General features: G+C 40.2%; 1 protein-coding gene across 4 annotated transcripts; it reads left to right on the top strand.

Annotated features, from left to right (window-relative positions):
* Window positions 1-405: 405 nt before the first annotated feature.
* Window positions 406-16,318, top strand: lhx9 (LIM homeobox 9). Of its 4 annotated transcripts, XM_019272334.2 has the most exons (7): window positions 406-1,211; window positions 2,879-2,950; window positions 6,321-6,562; window positions 7,429-7,631; window positions 8,650-9,008; window positions 12,540-12,742; window positions 13,352-15,499. In XM_019272334.2, exons 1-7 carry the CDS (start codon window positions 1,187-1,189, stop codon window positions 13,604-13,606), a joined length of 1,359 nt encoding a protein of 452 aa, XP_019127879.1. In that variant the 5' UTR covers window positions 406-1,186; the 3' UTR covers window positions 13,607-15,499. The 4 variants fall into 4 exon arrangements, with proteins under 4 accessions (XP_019127879.1, XP_019127878.1, XP_010732750.2 ...); XM_019272333.2 differs by lacking the exon at window positions 406-1,211 and having other exon boundaries at window positions 2,157-2,950; window positions 8,653-9,008; XM_010734448.3 differs by lacking the exon at window positions 406-1,211 and having other exon boundaries at window positions 2,158-2,950.
* Window positions 16,319-19,178: the final 2,860 nt, after the last annotated feature.

Consider the following 19,178-nt stretch of genomic DNA (forward strand, 5'->3'; position numbering starts at 1 on the left):
CTGTCCCCAGAGGAGATGGAGGGGGGTTTGGTGGGTGGAGGTGGCTGTGTGCTGTTGGAGGCAGGGAGGGGAGGCAGGCAGCAGTTGGTGTGCAGAGAGCAGAGGCTCAGGCTGGCTAGTTAAGAGCTTCTCTCTCCTATCCTCCATCTGCCAGGGACCGGGGTTGTGATTTGAGCTCCAGCAGAGCAGAGCAGGGAGGAGATCGAAGGAGGGGTGGAGGGAGGTAGGGGGGGGTGGTGGTGTTGGTGGTGGTGGTGGTGGTGGTGAGAGGTAGTGGGGGGGGGGGGGGGGGTTGGGGTGAAGGGAAGTGGCAAGGGGGAGCGTTGGCTGGAAGAGACAGAAAAGAGAAAGTGGAAGAAGCGGGGAGCTGGAGGAGGAGAAGGGAGAAAAAGTGAGGGAGAAAGACCTGGAGAGAAAATAAGGATGGAAAGGAAAATGCAGACTACATGAGGGCTGAGACGCCTCAGAAAATCTATTTATAGGCTTATTCCTGTCTATCATTATTTGTCTAAATCACTGTTAGACGTTTTAATTCGAGGCATCAGCTATAAAAGGAGGCGCTTTGGTCATATGTCACGCCTGCTCGTCTATTTTTTATTTTTATTTTATTTCATTCCCTCCAATAATTATGAAGCCATGTCCACTGTGTGTTTGTAAATATTTCCAGGATGTCTCACCATCCTCTCACCCACCCACCCCGGCTCATGTGACTGGGATACATGTGACTGGGATACAGCTTTACAGTGCTTCACTCCTCCCTCTATTCCTCCTCCTCCTCCTCTTCTCCCTTCCCCTTCCCACTCCTTCATTCTGTCAGTGTTTAGCCTGTGGTTCCCTGCACCACAGTCGATCCTGGGAGAGCCTTCCCGCCTCCTCCTCTCTCCTCTCCTCCTTCTTTTTTTTGCCTCCCTTCGACTCCTTGCCTCCTCGCCTCTCACCTCGCCTCCTCTCCTTTTCTGGCCGTGCTTTGGGAGTGACTGAGAGCTCCGTCTGCAGGGCTGAGTGTCACTTGAGGTGACCCAGAAATGATAACTCCAGATGAACCCTGGATGTGTGGTAATCTAACCACCATGCCCTAGGAGCAAGGCAGGCAGGGAGGCAGAGAGGCAGGCGGGCATCCCGGGTTGATGCTGTATCTGTGGCTTCACTGTTGAACTGCGCACTCTGCAGAGCCTGTCTGGGTATCATGCTTGGAGAACGCTGTGTGCACGGTACGTGTTGTGGTACACAGTGAAATGGATCTCAGTGCCGTTGCATTATTGATGAGATACATTGTGATGTCAGCCCAGGCGGAAGGAGCAAAGCAAACTGACTGTTAGCAGTATGGCACATGATCATTTATGCAAGCAGTGCAGAGGTGTAATTAATTGTCACCCTTTGCTCTCATCCCCAGTGCTCACTCACACAATATTCTATTCACTTGATGTCAATTTAAATCCATTTATACCTCAAAACTAGGCACTTTAAACTGTTTTACATTATTAAATAGATTGTAGTCATATTGTTTAGCCTGTCAAGTGAGTAATAATCCAATAATGCAAGAGGAAATGACATCAATCCAAATGAAAAAGAAGCATTACATCATTAGATAATGAATATTTGTTTTACCACTAAAAAATACAGTCTTATTAGAGGCCTCGATCAAATCATCTTCAAAGCATAAACAATATTAATATTTACTAAAAAAAAAAAAATCATTATTGAATAGTGGTAAATTTTTCATCAACACAATTTCTTTATTCATTAGATGTTGCAACATGAGGCCAAATGTGTGTTCAACGGTTCCTGGCTAAACACGCACACGCACGCACACACACACACACACACACACACTGCATTGAATTAATATGAAGTTTGTCAGCTCTATTCTCCAGGTGAGACACATGGATAGACATACATCACAGGAATATGAACCCAAGGATGAAAATGTTTAAATGTTTTATATCAGGAATATGAACCCAAGGATGAAAATGTTTAAATGTTTTATATAATGATGTTATTATTGGAAACATAAACAGTGGAAAATTAGAAAAATAGGGCAGAATTACCTTTGAATTATTATTAAATATAGTTTTTTTTTTTAAAAACGTCTGTGCTGTTTTAATACGGTGAAATTAAAGAAAAATGATGGTCCACACTCTTTGGTTGGTGATTAAAATACGTAAAATTCAGAAATGATTTTTGCACTTTTACTCCAAAAATAATTTCGATTCGTATCAATACCAAATCGTTTTTCCCCCCCTTCAGCAGGCTTTGTGCTGCACATCTTTGTCAGATTGATTGATCTCGTTAAGCAGACCATCCAATTCTTTATTCACACAAACCTGTGCTCTCACACCAGTCAGATTCCAGCTGTAACCGTGCTCATTTCTTTTGAATCTCATACAACATCAACTCATTTATGCGCCATAAGTGACTGCAGATTTTGTGATTAGAATTTTAAGAGCTGTGTGGTGCCATAACTTGAACGCTTTACTCGTCTTTTGGGATCAAAATAAAACTTTAGGATGTGAATTCACAAGCCAAAACAAGACGTGGCGTTTATTAGAGGGTAAAAAAAAAAAAGCCATCTGATTTGGCTGAAATATTCCTCAATCTAATCCTATTTGCCATTTGGTGATGACCGACTCCAGATTATAGAGTTTATCCTCCTTTAATTTACATCACACATTATAACCTACACGCTGAGTAGGCCATTGGCTCATGATTTGCCATTTTCAGTGTGTGTGCTGTGCTCTGCTGTGCTGAGGGTTTGCCTGCATACGGGAGAGGAATATTTAAATGTCTTGTGTTTTAATTGACGCTCGAACTCGAAGTGTAAGCTCAGAAACGAGGAACAGCCCCCCATCTACCGGCAGCGTCTCCTCTGTCTCCTCAGTGCGCACAGTCCGGAGCTCCACAGCCTGCACGCTGCACAGGGATCTCTCTCACACACACGGCACAGCCTCAGGTAAGACCTTTTCTATATGTCTTCTTATGAAAATAATAAGACAGCTTTGGCTTTTTGACAAAAAGAGACGGAGGAGAGCGCGTGGAGCAACGCGCCACAGATCTGATGCGTAATAAATCCATGGGTAATATTCTCCGAGATAAACAGCGATGTGTGGGAGCTATCTAAACTCTCTCTACCTATGTTTTTATTTACGGAGTGATGTAAACAAGTGCTTTTACCCCCCACAATATTAATTATGCAAGCATATATCATAAGTGGAATCAAAACCATGCAAGTTAAAACGCTCCTGGAGAAAATATAAATAGATGACGCTTACCTCAAAGTCATTTTGTTCATATTGGAGGCTGGCAGATGAGGTTTTATTTTCTATATTTACATGAAAGGGGCCCACTGAACCACCCTGGCTTTATACGTCATTTTAAACTTATGTTAACACTGTTTTTATTTCATTTTTTTCAAAAAGCGTCAGAGCTTTTGAATGGAGCTCAGAGCATGGATAAGTAGCGCTTATTATGTGTTTTTAAAAGCTTTAATTTGCTCAAACATGAGGGCACATTTTAAATTAGGGCAGGTCATTCTGTGTAACTCAACGAAAAATGACACAGCAGCATATATTTATTTAAAGGCAGTAATGAAATGTGACTGGTTGATTATTAGAATACATTTAGAAAACTCTTATTTCCAAAGTGAACATTGTCACTTTTTTTGTCGTGATTTGGTGAACTGGCTTTTGGTTCATCTCTGCAGACTTTCTCCAAATGACACACTATGAATTGAAATCATAAAATACAGGGGAAAAAAACGGATTCGTTAATAAATATTTACTTTCGGGTGATATCATAATTATTGGAAAAGAAATGGAAACAAAAGCATTATTCCCTCAGCCCCTTAGTGTTCACTGACACATTACACGTTAAACCCTTCTTCAGTCAAATGAAATGTCACTGCTGGAGGCAACGGGTCAAAACATTATCCGTTATCGACATGAACGATATGATGGATGCACATAGAGTATTTATGTTTTTTGCTGTGTGAATAAGTCCGCCTTTTTTGATATGAGAAAAAAAAATGTTCGGGGAGGAAGCAGGAGGAAGAAAAAAAAAAACAGGCAGATTAGACATCACACAGAGCTGAGTTGATCACTCCTCTTAGGGTGTCTTTGTCCAGGTGAAATGAAATCCGTGTGTCCTTTTTGAGTCTCTTTTCACCGCCCCGTGGCTGCTGCTGAGACACTGACAGAGCGCAAATGAACGCTGTGCTTCTTCAGAACAGCTGCAGGTCCAGTCCGTCCAAGGGAAAGGGGTTCAAGCTTTGTCTTATAGCGCTGTTATCAAGGGGCCTCCAATTAAAGTCTACACAACTTCATGGTGGTGGTGGTGGTGGTGGGGAGGGGTGGACGTGACTGGGGGGGGGGAGGGGGGGTGGTTGGAGGCGGGGTGGGTGCACATGATAATGTAACACGTCTTGAGATGAAGCATCCACACCTGCAAACCCCCCTCTGAGCCTCAGTAAATCTATTAATGGGCCGATTCTGCCACTATATGTTCTGTTTTCCTGAGAAACCGTATAGCTCGTTGTCCGGATTCCAGCTGCACAGGCCTGTGTTGTGTAAGTCAAAATACAGACCATGAGCTGCCTCATTTTGGTTTGTTGTCACCATACTTGGCCTACGTGTGTGTGTGTGTGTGTGTGTGTGTCTGGACAGAAAAGCCACATATTCCCGTGTGCCCCCCCCCCCTTTTTTTTTTTTTTTTTTTATTTGCGTCTGAGTTTTCACACCCTTTAAAGGTGACACAGATCTTTTATTCCAGCTCCACAGACGCCTCCACAGTGCAGATCATCTTAAGTGAAGAATATAGAAATTCACAATAATCATCTCTGCTGTAGCAGGTAAACACGATTTTGGCCTAAATCACAGGAAACACACGAATGCTCGGCTGTGAATTATATCTGTTTCAAACGAGCGTTGAATTGTGCAAAAATATAGATCTTTCACGCCTATATTTACATTATTATAATATTAAATTATAGAGCATCAGTGTGTTTGGATGTTTTGGACAAAAACAAGCCGGTGTGTGTTTGGATGTAAATAGATTGTAATAGTTAAGAATCTGATTTTATTTAAAACAAATAAAATAAAAAATCTCATTCATTTGTGTTTAAAAATTCCTTGTCTTTCAAATTGTTTAATACAATTTGTCCCCGCCCTCTAGCCTATCACTGATCACTGCCCCGCCCCAAACAATACATTAATACCACACACACACACACACACACAGAAAGAGTTGTTCTGTTATTATGGGACAACCAGCCTGATCAAGAATGGATTAAAACCCTCAAACTATGAATGTTTTCAAAATATTAAAACCTCAAACTCCAAATGAAACCAGATCCTCCTGCAACATGTAGGAGATCCACTTCTCTCCATTCCTGACCCCCTTTCAATAAAACTCATGAGACTTTTATTGTACTTCAGATGCATATTATTTGTTCAAGACACGTTAGATAAATTAAACATTTACACTCAAGCCCATTTGTTTCACACTGCGCATCTTCTGATCCAGCATCCTCCTGTAAATGGAGGGGAATAAAAGTAATGAAAATGTCAATACCATAAAATAGCGGGTCCTGCGCGCAGCCAGGATCGGGAGTTTTTGAGGGAAGAGTGACAGCTCTTTGTTGGTGAATAGAAATCAGTGGCAAAGAGGAGAGAGAGAGAGTGTGTGTGTGGGGGAGAGACACAGACTGAGAGGAGAGAGAGAGAGAGTGAGTGAGAGAGAGAGAGAGAGAGAGGGGGAACTCCTCCTACCAAATTATTCAGACTGGGCAGGCTTTGCGGGCTCTTCACAAATAGGACACGGTTCTCAAATCCAGGCAGTCCCAACCTGACCTCCAAGCACCAAGGAACCCCTGACTGGGAAATCGGGAGAGAGAGAGAGAGAGAGAGAAAGAGAGAGAGAGAGAGAAATCACCCAAAAAGAAACAACAAAAACTTTGTGTCATTATTTTTTTTTGGCGAGTGTTCACACTGTAAGCCCCCCTCCCCTCCTCCCTCCCCACCTCCACCACTTCCACACCGGTTTGTCGCATCATTTGGACTATATCTTTTTTTTTTTTTTCTTTTTTTTTTCTTTCTGGAGGAGAGACATTCACGGGAAGAAGGGGGGGAAGAAAAAAAAAAAAAAAGCTGGTGCATACCTCCAACCACCACCACTACCACCACCACCACTACTACAACTCTTACTGTCCCACCCATGCTGTAGTTTCTTCGTTTTCTTCCAGTTGCCTTTTGCACTCTGACGTGGAGCTGATCTGAATCTCTGGGGTTGTGTTGTTGTTGTTTTTTCCCCCCGTGCCTCTCTCTCAGAGCCTCAGAGCCCCACATTTGGATGCGCTGAGAGAGCGGGGCGCAGCGCTGCGGTACAGTATATGGAAGTTGTGGGTTGCAAGACAGAGGCAGGCAGTTGCACGTTGCGTCCAGGACCCGGAGCCATGCTTTTCCACGGGATCTCCGGGGATCACATCCAAGGGATCATGGAGGAGATGGAGAGAAGGTCGAAAACGGAGTCGCGCCTGGCTAAGGGCATGCAGCTCAACGGGAGAGAGTCGGTAAGAGCCTGGCCTGACCTGTGTTTGAATTCATGTTAAAACTTTAAACCATCGTCGCTGCTTTAACGACGACACACCGTTAACGTGCGTGGAAATGTAGCCTACAGTTGTTTTGGGGGTAAGTAGGAGACCTGTGAGGAGGATTTATTATTGTGCTTTTAATTATGGAAAAATATTTTGATCTAAATCCAAAATTATTCTTTTTTTTCCTGATAGTTAATTTCTTAACTGTACTTTAAATGTCCTGTTATTTCAATAACTGCACAAGATCATTCCTAAAAACACAAACTGGCTGCAACTTTACATGTAGAGCTCTCTAAATATATATTTCACTCAACGTGAAATAAATAAAGCATTATATATTAAAGCAGCAATATTTAGTTTGCTCATTTAATTTCAGACAATTATACAAATAACTGTTGACAAAAACACTGTGAACTATTATTATAAATGTTTTTATTAAACCTACATTTGAGTTTTTATTTTACCTTGGACAAATATTTTTTTAATAATTTTGGATAGCCTTACATTCAATATTTAAATATGTGTGTCACAGTGAACTTGGAGTTAATGAACTAATAAAATGTCCAGTTTGCAACACAAATGTTTGTTATTATTTTCGATATTAAATTAAATTCAGAAACAGTTTGTTTTTGTTGTGTTTGATAGATGGAGGTTATTCCTTCTAATACTCCGAGCCTGCATAAATTGCTCTATATTTAAAAAAATAAAAAAATAAACTAATATTATGGCCATGATTAAAGGCCTGTTATTTCTCTTTCTGCATCGTGTATGTTGCATAAGATTTTAAAGGAAAAAAAGTTTCCACCATCTTACCTCTCTCTGTGTCCCTCTCTCTGACTCAGACCATGCCCTCTATGAGCCCGGAGAAGCCTGCTCTGTGTGCCGGCTGTGGCGGCAAGATTTCGGATAGATACTACCTCCTGGCCGTGGACAAACAGTGGCACCTGCGGTGCCTCAAATGCTGTGAATGTAAACTAGCGCTGGAGTCGGAGCTAACGTGTTTTGCCAAGGATGGGAGTATCTATTGCAAGGAGGATTACTACAGGTAAGAAAAATGAAGGTTTAAAAACTATAGTCTCAAATTCACTCGAAGCCAGGCGCGTACACAAACCCTCACACACGCACGCACGCAGTGGTTCATTTATGCTGCTGACTTTACAGAAAAATGCATTTTAAACTCTTGGACAAAAAAAAAAAACAAACAAAAAAAACTTTTGCACAGCCTCTGTGATCTCTGACTCAACAGGCTGTGTCTGTTCATCTTAAATTATGTTGAAGCCTTTTGCTCCAATTAAGCCTCTTTCTTGTCTAAGTAAAATCATAACAGTCTCCCAGGGGCCCTGCATGGTGTTAATTGGAAATAAGTTACGATATGAACATTGTACTTTTTATTCGTTGGCTCTGAGTGTAATGCAAACAACATTAACTTAACGTATGAGTCACCCTCTCAGACACAAAGGCCCACACCTATTTCTATTTTCAAAAATAATGCACCTCAGTGGCTTTTGTCAGCATGTACAGTGACCCAGCATGGAATATGGAAAATAACCAGTGAAGAAAATCCTGTTATGAGCCAGATGTGATGTCCCATATTCTATTATACATTTATAAGGCAATGCATAGGTTAGTATAACAGTAAATTAAGCCATGACAGAAAAGCATTGCTGTTGTTCTAAAACTACATTTCCGTCTTTTGTCTACCTGCAGTCTTTTGTGTCCAGTGTCAGCTGCACTGCCAGGAGCTCAGCAATACTCGATTGTATCACTGAGGCTGTAGGCTGACTTTTTTAATTATTAAAGAGAGAAAATATGCGTAGATCAAAAATATTTTTGCACATAACAAAATAATCGACCAGGCCAGATGTGGTTCTATTATACAGGACTGTTATGGTGTTTCCATGCGTCCTAAAGCTGTGTCACTAATAATATTTAACCTAGTTGGCGTGTTTTAGCCAATGACAGTGCAGGTTATATTTAGGAAAACCTGCCCAGCGCCTCTGTCTTTGTGTTTTGTCTCACTTGGTGTCTGTGTATGAGGAGTCTTGACGGTTTGTCTGTTCCAGAAGGTTCTCCGTGCAGAGGTGCGCGCGCTGCCACCTCGGGATATCGGCCTCGGAGATGGTGATGCGGGCGCGCGACTCCGTGTATCACCTGAGCTGCTTCACGTGCACCACTTGCAACAAGACGCTGACTACCGGAGACCACTTCGGCATGAAGGACAGCCTTGTGTATTGCCGGCTCCACTTTGAGACGCTGGTGCAAGGACCGGACTACCATCCTCAGCTCAACTTTGCCGAGCTGGCAGCCAAGGGCGGCGGCCTCTCCTTACCCTACTTCAACGGCACCGGTACGGCACAGAAGGGAAGGCCGCGCAAGAGGAAGAGCCCGGCCATGGGGATAGATATACCCAGCTACAACGCAGGTGAGAGGGAGCATGATGCTCGGACCAGGGCCTCACGTTAAGAACACACAAACACCATTTGTAAATTGTACCTCAGCTCCACTATTTATCTGTTTGCTCTATATATTGTGTGGATAGGCCAATAGAGAGGGCAGTGACAGACTAAGTTTAATAACCTCTATGATATTATTGTGAAATTAAACACTAAACTATTCATCATGTTGGTTAAATCCTGGAACCCACTGAACCGCTCCGGTTGGTGACCTTAGTTTTGGACGCTTTTGGCGCATTGTGGTTCACGCGGACTATTCTTCACTAAAATCCACATGGTGGTCGGACATTTTTTTGACCAAGCGTTGTCATATTAATTAAATTGAACTTTATTAAGACAGAAATAATTAAAGTTAAGTCAAAACACACACAAATAAACAAATAAATCAAAATGGAATATATAAAAAAAAGATTTGTTTTCCATTACGCAGAACACTCTCGCTTTTTTTAATCCAGACTGTTCCTCAGTACCCCAGCTGTAACAGCCGTGGGTCTACCTTCCATGTGTAATGCATCTGTCCTGTGGGCAGTGGAAATGTAGGTGAACACTGTGTGCGTGCAACTGCGCCTGCAGCTAATTGATCTGCATCTGTCCACGCGTCTTTTACGCACCGTGTTTTTTTGTTGTTTTACTTTAAACCGTGGCGTATGTTGCACTGAGAATGAGCGAAATCTGACCTCGCCGTCAACTTTGATCATCGACTTTTATAATCACAACAAATTTAGGTCAAAACAAAATGTGCAGAATGGCATGTGAAGGGTGTAAATGTAGTCTGGGACTGATGCGTAAAAAAAAAAAATCGTGGCTAAAATCACGCCTTGTGTGCAGTCTTTTGACTTTTATTGGAAGGCAGAAAACGTGTAATCACAGTGAACATTAAGCTGCTGTTAAATGTAGGTTTCATCTCGCGTTGAATCGCTGAATGTTAGCCTATAACCCGACCCCCCCCAACCCTCCCCTGCAGCGTCCCCATTTTGTTGTCGCTTTTTCTGCGAATTAGTGTGCGGTTGAGAAAGTTTGTCATTGTGCGCCAAGTTTCCTCTGTTCACGGTGAATGGGGAGGAATAAGGGTAATCTGCGCGTTAATTGTTCTTCGTTAATTGAAGGTGACGTTGGAATCCCTGACCTCCTGTCCCGGCGGTCAACACAGTTCTCAGGGACACAGCAGCGCCGTGCAGAGGGGCCTGCTGCAGGGAGAGAGGCCAGGGGCTCAAAGCACAACACTGTACAGTCAGTCAGCGCTCCGGCTGAAAGAGCTTTGGTTTGTTATTGGGAAACACAGTTTCAAGAGATTATGCAAATCCTAAAGTTCTCATGGATGCCTTAATAGAAGAATGACCATTGGAGCATTGAGCATTGTGTTTTGCGACTAAATGTTAGAATATAATGCAGCCACAACAGGTAAAACAAAACAAAACCAAAAAAATCCCACAGAGAAAAACTAAACTAAAGTCAGATGAACTGTGAACTCAGTGTTAAAAACAACAGACACAGTGAAGGTCACAGTGGGAATATTATATTTTTTGTTTGGGATATTTAAATAGAATTAAATACAATCTTTTCCAATTTCAAGAGACACTTTTTTTGTGCAAAATTGTTCAAATTATTTAAAGTCATAACCTTACAACATTTTAATTAGCCCCTAAACTCAAAAATAAAAATATGACAGAAATTAAAAACAAGATCAATTAAATTGGGGAAAAACTGAAACATTTAGCCTTCACATTTTCCAAAGTGCTCTTTTTTCCTGTGTTCTGCTGAAACGCAGCACTTACACATTTCTCAATATTATCTCAGACTGTCCAGGTTAATATATCGTTCTGCACACGAGGAGAGTCATATTCATGACAAATAGGATGAGGTTTTGTTTGAGGTTTTGTTTCTTGCTTTAGCGAGCACATTCATGTTAGTTCTCACAAGGGAAAGGTGTGGGTCTACTGAGTATTCCATATCACTCTGTAAAGTTTGGTCTTGTTTGGATATAGAGACCCCTAGTGGGTAATATCTAGTGAAACACAATCCAGTGAAGGCTGGAACAGAGGAACATAGATGTCAGTGATTGTCATATTAATGGTGCATAAAAAAAGAAATCTCAAATAACACCAAAATGAAATCATAACTCACGCCATAATGCGCCCCACAATGAAAACACGCACTCTCTGGTTTATTAAATCTATGCCCACCTTATTCAAAATGATTTGTATTTTAAGCCAATAATTATTTTTTTGAGAAAGTGTTTCACTGCATCCTTCTGATGAAATGTTTTGATTCATTTCATATTTTATCAGCCACGGAGAAGAAGAAAAAACAATAACTGGTCAGCATTTCAGTTACAAGGTGACATGAAAATCAATACGACCTACTATATAATTTAGAAATCCTATGCTTATTCTTTGCTGGACTTCCTCTCCTTGTGCAGTCAAGTGAGAGATAATCATAACAGACCTGCTCTAACATACAGATTCTATACTGGAAAATTTAAATTAATAAACAATTGATTATTAGTAATTGTATATTTTAGTTGCAAGCATATAAATGTTTAACAGTCAATCACGGGTTGATTTAAATCACAGGTATTTATTCTGCAAAAATCAAAGGAATACAACAGTGAAATAAGGTGTCAAGATTTATTTAATTTTTTTTTAATTCAACGCTAAAGGTTTCGGCAGGACTGTTTAGCCAAACATGCCTTTAATTTAGTGGATCCGTTTTTGCCTTTCACCATCTTTAAGTACATGCACATGCAGTACTCAGCTACTGATAAATGAGGTCCATTAGGCCTATTAGTCTTTGCAAACACAAGCAGAAATAATTTAGCTCAGTCCCACTGTAAAAATACATCATTTAGTTTAGTTAATTTTTTTTTTTTTTTTTTTTAAGCAATTAATTTTTTTTTTTTTTTTTTTTAAGCAAATAACGCAGGTTATATTAAAGCAATAACTTCCAGTGGCTTTCAATATGCGTGGAGGTTAAATTAATTTCAGGTCAATGAATTTCTTGATTGTCACTTATTTGCATGGTCTGATTTTTTGTTAGAAATATACCAAACTTTCTTTGTTTATCCTGACAGCGTATATGGTGGAACTGTTAACAAAGCAAGTCACTGGAAATATATGACCTTTCCACAATCAAGTCCATATGTGAATGCATGATTGAATCTAAAACTCTTAATTGCGTCTTTTCTTTCCCTGCAAAACCAGACCATGTAACAAGATATTCAATTTAATATTGAGCCTTGAATGTAGTGTAACATTTCATTGGCCCAATGCAAATAATAAGATTGAAGCAGTTTCCTGATTTAAGAGACGTTATCTTGATAAGTGGTGTGAACTCCTTTATTATCAGAAAATCTTTGAGTGCTGTGGAAGCTGATTCAGATGCAAAAAGACCAGTTTTTATATATCACCAATCATGTATATCATACGTGTATATCATCATCTTTTGCAGTTGTTCCTTTCGGACTCTAAGCCACCTCTGTTCTCTGCTCTCTGCCCTCTCAGGCTGTAACGAGAACGACACCGATCACTTGGACCGGGACCAGCAGGCCTACCCTCCAACGCAGAAGACCAAACGCATGCGGACCTCCTTCAAGCACCATCAGCTGCGGACAATGAAATCCTACTTTGCCATCAACCACAACCCAGATGCCAAGGACTTAAAGCAGCTGGCCCAGAAAACGGGCCTCACTAAGAGAGTTCTACAGGTAAGCACAGAGCCATTCTTCTAACTGATCTGATCACCCCATATCCGTGTCTGCACCCCACTCCTCCTCCATGTCCCTCTCATTTCATACCAATATTATCATTGAAGTCATCTCTTTGATTTTGTTTGTTTGTTTGGTCCATTTAGTCATTAGATGTATATCCAGGGGTTATTATCTGAAATTTTCTAGATTCTTAAATGTTATTTTCTTTGGGAAAGAAAGAAAGGAGAAAAGTCGTTCTTAAGCGTAGAAACTGAGCTGATTATTAATAATGAGTGCACGTGTTCTTTTTATCTGTGGTACAGAAGAGGGTGTAATTCAACTCTCACAGATAAAAACAAATTTAAAAGGATAGGAATAATGTTTTGATTTGCTGTTAAACTCCACATTCTTATATTGAGTGTTCAGGAGCTAACTGGTTCATTGTTATCTGCCCCATAAGCTCAAAATAATGTATAAAGATTTCTATACATAAGGCAAGGGCAACTTGATACAGTAATAGCTGTGATAACTTGATATGTAAACTACTGTACAAATGATTTGATACTTTCTTTTTAAAAATTAATCTTAAAAACAAAAAGTAAAAGCCACATTGGGATTGGTTTGCAGGTTTGGTTCCAAAACGCAAGAGCCAAATTCAGAAGGAACGTTTTGCGACAGGAGAATGGAGGTGTTGATAAGGCTGATGGCACCTCACTCCCTCCACCCTCATCTGACAGTGGGGCCCTGACCCCCCCCTCCAGCGCGGCCACACTAACAGACCTGACAAACCCCTCTATCACTGTAGTGACCTCCGTCACCTCTAGTTTGGACAGCCATGATTCGGGGAGTCCTTCGCAAACTACCTTGACAAACCTTTTCTAACAAGCTATCTCTAGCAGACTGATATATTATTATTATTTTTTTTTTATCTGATTTTATTTGATTTTTATTTTTTTTTTTTTATTTGATTTTCCTTTCCTCAATTTACATTTTATTTTTTTATGTGACACCTTTAAATCTACCAGAGACAGCTCCTTGGAACAGAAAGTGCTGTACTGTGTACACAAACAAGAACAACAAGAGCAAGAACAGCAGCGACCACATTAAAACGCAAGGAAATCATTTTAATGTGTAGCATTTGAAACCGCATGGCAGCCGTGTCTGTAGTTGACTTACAGTATGCAGAGATTGATTTTGGACGGGACATTTTTGAAGCTGAAGGCATTAGAAAAATTGTCATGGATCCCACAGCTCATTGGAAAAAATAACTAAACTTGAAGCTTGTCTGGAAAACTAGATTTCTTTTACTTGATTTGACTTTATTTGTACATTTGTATTGAATTATGATAAAATAAGCCCTTCCTAATTTATGGTTAATTGGTAAATTTAAAAAATAATATGAATATTTTGCCCTCAGAAACCTGTATATGTATGCACTGTGTTCGCACTATCCAATTTAAAGATTTTTTTTTTCTTCTGTTTTGAAATAATTTGAGAAATAAACTTGTAGAATGTTCTGTATATGGATAACTCCAGAAAACAGGCTTTAATTATTTCCGAATGTTTCAGTCTTTAAGACTGAGTTGGATGGAATCAGACATTGAAATATCTCACAGAGCTACATGTAAAACATCTAAATTGCATTATAAGCACCTAACCATTTGCAGCTTATATGGCAGGTAGATGCTGAAACCGCATACATTTTTTGTCTTGATTCACAAATCTACTGTGATTAAGAGAAAGAAGCAAATCTTACAATCTGTGCAGTGGTAACTGTTCAACATGTAACGCAGTCACGTAACAATTAGCAAATCAGCGAGAGAAATTCAGATTGGAGAACAGTTTATGGACACTGTTGTAATCGATTGTTTTCATGACAGAGCACTTTCTCGGATTTGTTGGCCTCATAGATTAACCGTAGTCAAATGGATAAATCCTAGTAAACATATCCATTGATCCACAGCTAAACTCAATTGCACAGTGACAATATACTGCCCAGTGAAAAGTGCATTATTGTTTTTATCATGTTGCTCAGGGTAACGATGTGATTTTAAAAAGGGAAAAGGAGTAGTTAGAAGTAATTAAGTGAGCGCGACGTTGCAGACTAGATTTGTAGAGCTGACATGAACATTCAAATGACCTCAGATAGGTGGAGTCGAAAGAGGCAGCCAGTGGGAAATCATTGTCCATGTGTTCTCCTTTTTGGCCATATTTACACTTTCTTTAATGACACTTGCCACTGAACAGACCAAAAACATGTTTCTTCTGGCTGAAAGATAGAGAGAAAAGAGAGACAGATCTTCAATGGAGTTTCATTGTGAGCGTCACAATTTGTTCTATTGTAGAACAAAGTGGTACTCTAAATCTACTTAATGAAGTAGATGCCTAACTCAGTTCTACTATGTGCCTTATGCTATAACTTGGGAGAAAGTTTGTGAAATTCAGGATATATGTGTTCTTTGTTAACTGATTCACATCCTTTTGACGCCTCACTAGTTTTGTACTGTTTTGCATCTTATTTCCGAAGATCTTTTTATGGTGTATCCTGTTAAAAAGGGGGCAGCGATGTCATAGAAAGCATTTGTGCACTCTTTCAGATATAGTTGGGTAATCCAAGAACGTTATATATTGATCTTCGTGTTAATAGTTGAGTACAGTAAGTGTTCTATCAAGATTGTCCATGTTTCCCTGTTTCTTGATAAAGATGGTGTATAGAAACTATTTCCCCTTAAATATTTATGGACCAAACGGTTGTTATATATCTTATTAAATTTGTGTGAATAAAAATACTTTGCTTTAAATGGGTTTTATTTTTCATTACACTTGCCATTTTTTGTGTTCTATCTTGAATACAATTTTCGTTTATCACATCAACAAATGAGAAAGCATTCAGTTATTAATGACCAGCTAAACGTCCTCATTTTTGCTTCCATTTTTAATTTCTATTTCCTATTTTTCTGATGTTTATGGTTTTTAACGTAATGCCCCATGGATTTGCATCTAAACCCTGCAGTCAAAAATATGAAATTGCTTTTTAATGCATGAACATGGCTTTAAAATTTAAATCAAAGGAATGCTGCAAAGCATATATTGATATATATCTACATATATAGTATATATTTATGCATAACATATTGGTAAACCTAAAATGAAGTAAGAGTAAATGCAGACCCCGTAAAGCCAGGTTGCTCTGTAGTTAATATATTCTTACTCTATTATTTCTTTCAGGGAGAACAAATCTTGGGGCATTACAGCCATACATCCCGACGTTTGAAAATTCCCTAAAGTATTAACAGAAGGGGAAAACTTTGATGGGAATTCCACACCATTGAAGACAAAGACAATATTAGGATAAGATGATAGCATATTGAGAACAAATAAACAACCAACATAAAACCTGTTTCAGTTGCAAATGTACAACAGATGATTTTTTTAAGCCTAAAGTTTGTCCTGAGTGTTTGAATCCATCAACGGAGGACACCCCACAATGTATGATATTTATGATATCAATGTGAAAAAAAAAAATCTTTCTGTATTGGAATGGTTAATGCACAAAATGATAATAAAATGTATTGTAACATAGTAAAAAAAAAACTCACAGAAACGCACAGGATGTGATTAAAAGATAGCAGGCATCCAACATGACAACAGTGTGAAACAGAAACGGTATGGATGTCACTGGTATGAACACACACACACACGCACACACACACACACACATACACATACACATACAGACATGCACATACCTTACACCACACCCAATCTTTCTCCCACTGCCTTGCCCCTATGTAAGCGCAATATATACATTCCCACAATCTTTGTTCTCAACCATACACACTTTTACACACATACACACACACACACAGACAAATGCACACACGCTGCTGCCCCCATGCAACTCCACCCAAGAATCAGCTTGCTAAATAGAAGTTTTCTTTTGTCACAAGTGTCATTTCGTAAACACATGGCCTCCTTGAAACTCGGCAGCAGGATGCCCATCAAATATGATGAGTGTATGAAGAGGACTGCAGAGCTGGAGCTTTGCCATCTGGCTGTACCGAGGGAAGGAAGTGAAAAAACAAAGCAGATAAAGAAGAGATTCTCATTTTGCATGCGCCTCATCATCATGTTAACATTTTCCTTGAGATGTATATTATTTCCTTTGATTCATTGTATGATTCATTGTCAGCTGCAAAATAAAGCATATGAAAATGATGTCCCTGATGCCCATATAGTACCTCACAGTGGAAAAACACTCCTATAGATTATCTGCTATTTATAGTATGTGACAATCCTTTTCAGCTCTATTTCACTCAAACTTAAAAAAGTGATTTATAGTCACACATTTGCACTCATAAATGTCTTTCCGAGCAGTTTGACTCATATATGACACATTTAGTAAAAGATGGACAATGTAACAGGCAAAACATGATTGCTTCACTTAGTTGTGCTGGCAGTGTGCTGTCTCATTACTTGGTATGAATGCTGGGTATGTATGCCATGTAAAGAAGGTGTGTTGAGGAAAGAGAGAGAGAGAAAAAAGGGAAGGAAATAAAATAGGAAGGAGAGAGAGAGAGGGAGAGACTGAAGCCACATGGGGACCAGTAAACAGGCTGGTGTTGAATTCCAACAATGTGGGAAACAGCAAACACTTCAGTCAGTCCAAGAGGAAACCTCAGTCGCTGGGGTGCCTGTGTGCTGTGGCAGCAGGGCTGTGTTCCCTGGGTCTGATGGGAGGACGGTGGGCGGGTTGACACCACAGAGCTACGGGAAGCAGGGCTGGAACAGAAACACAAACAAACACAGCCAGCCCTGCTCAGTTTTGGAGCTGCAGGATGAAAATTCTGGACAACGTCATGGCCCTGTGTTGACAAGAATTTCAGGGGTTTGCTGCTGGGCTGTTGGTGACTGGAATGCATCTTATCTGTGTTTGTAGAAGTAATACCTTCTTGCCAATGGGATTGCTTCACCCTACTCCAGGTATTTTGTTATTTATTTCCAAAAGATATATAGAAAAAAAGAAAAAAATACAGAGCTAAAAAATGTTCCCTTCATTCAAGCATCTGTGGGCTAATAGCTCACTGTAAAACCATGAAGTCTAGCTGATGTCATAGTGAGATCATTTCAAGTTCAAGTTTAATTGTCACAGGTACAATCATAGTGAAATATATTTCAGTAAGTATTCCTTAGTATTTACTTTTGAATTAATGTTGGTGTAAGTTCAATGTTGTCCATCTGTGCAGGGATCTCAACAGGTAAGAAAGAAAGGCTTCTCCTCCTCCTGTTAAATGACAGCCTGTGTGTACCATGACTGTGCATAAACATTGCTGACAGTGCTGTTTTCTGTCACTTGTTCATAAAGGTGACTCTGATATATGTGACAACACATACGCATTTGCAGACATCTGGTTTTGGAAAACGGTGGTTATTTTTAGTATTTCAAATGTACCAACGAGTACAAACTAAATTCATTTATGCTCTACGTGGTTTGACAACGTTTAAGGCTGCACAGATTTGTCCAGTTTTGCTAGAGATTTGGCCTTTGCTGGAGACCCATGCAATCCGTTTGTGACCCAGATACATGCATGTTTATCAGGGTCGGTTTTTCACTGAACTACTCAAACTTGTGACATTTGCAGTTGAGGCCTACTTGGTCAGAAATGCCTGCAACAAATGCACATACATAAACGTCAAATGAGAAACCAACTTAGGATAAGAACGTTGCTATGCCTGTTAGGGGCAGTCTCCAGTGTCCATTAATCTCATTGACATTAGCTATTGCTCAGTGTCAGCCATATAAACCAAATCCACAACGCAGTCATAACCTACGGTGTCCGACACGTTGAAGGGATCATGGCTCAGAATGCACGCAAGGTCATATGAACTGAAGTGAAGCAACACACAGCAACACATTTTCAGGATAGTTGTACTCGCTGTATTTGGTGACACCTGTAAGAATGAGTTCCCTGCTGAGTGATCAGTAAATCTCAGGAAAAGTGTGTCACTCACAGACACACACATATACACGGTCACACATACATTACCACACATTACACACACACAGTGACAGGCGACAGGGTCAAGACAAAGTACGAAATGATCACTGAAGCATAGGCCGCACCTGCAGTTTACATGTTGCTCTGATAGTGTTGTTTCTATTGTCACTGCCTGTGTGTGTGTGTGTGTGTGTGTGTGTGTGTGTGTGTGTGTTGAATATTCTGCCAGTTCCGCCTCAGTTCCCTCCTCTCATTGCTAGGCGCCTATTTAACCTCACCTCACACACCAACCACCCTGCTAACATAAATACACACTGGCACTAGGACACACACACACACAAACACTGACACACACCGGTAGATGTCAGAGGGGTGACGATGTGAATGAGACACAGCTAAACTGTGATGTGTGTGTATTCATGTGTGTGTGTGGGAGAGAGAGACTGAGGCCTGCC

Source organism: Larimichthys crocea, chromosome XVII (assembly GCF_000972845.2).
Source record: "Larimichthys crocea isolate SSNF chromosome XVII, L_crocea_2.0, whole genome shotgun sequence".
Lineage (NCBI taxonomy): Eukaryota > Metazoa > Chordata > Actinopteri > Sciaenidae > Larimichthys > Larimichthys crocea.

Bases quoted from the DNA above. Each gene is read 5' to 3' on its own strand.
- lhx9 (XM_010734448.3), top strand. From the start codon at position 2,782: ATGTCTTGTGTTTTAATTGACGCTCGAACTCGAAGTGTAAGCTCAGAA. The intron at 2,951-6,320 runs GTAAGACCTTTT...CCTCTCTCTCAG, and splicing joins CACACACGGCACAGCCTCAG to AGCCTCAGAGCCCCACATTT. The intron at 12,743-13,351 runs GTAAGCACAGAG...ATTGGTTTGCAG, and splicing joins TCACTAAGAGAGTTCTACAG to GTTTGGTTCCAAAACGCAAG.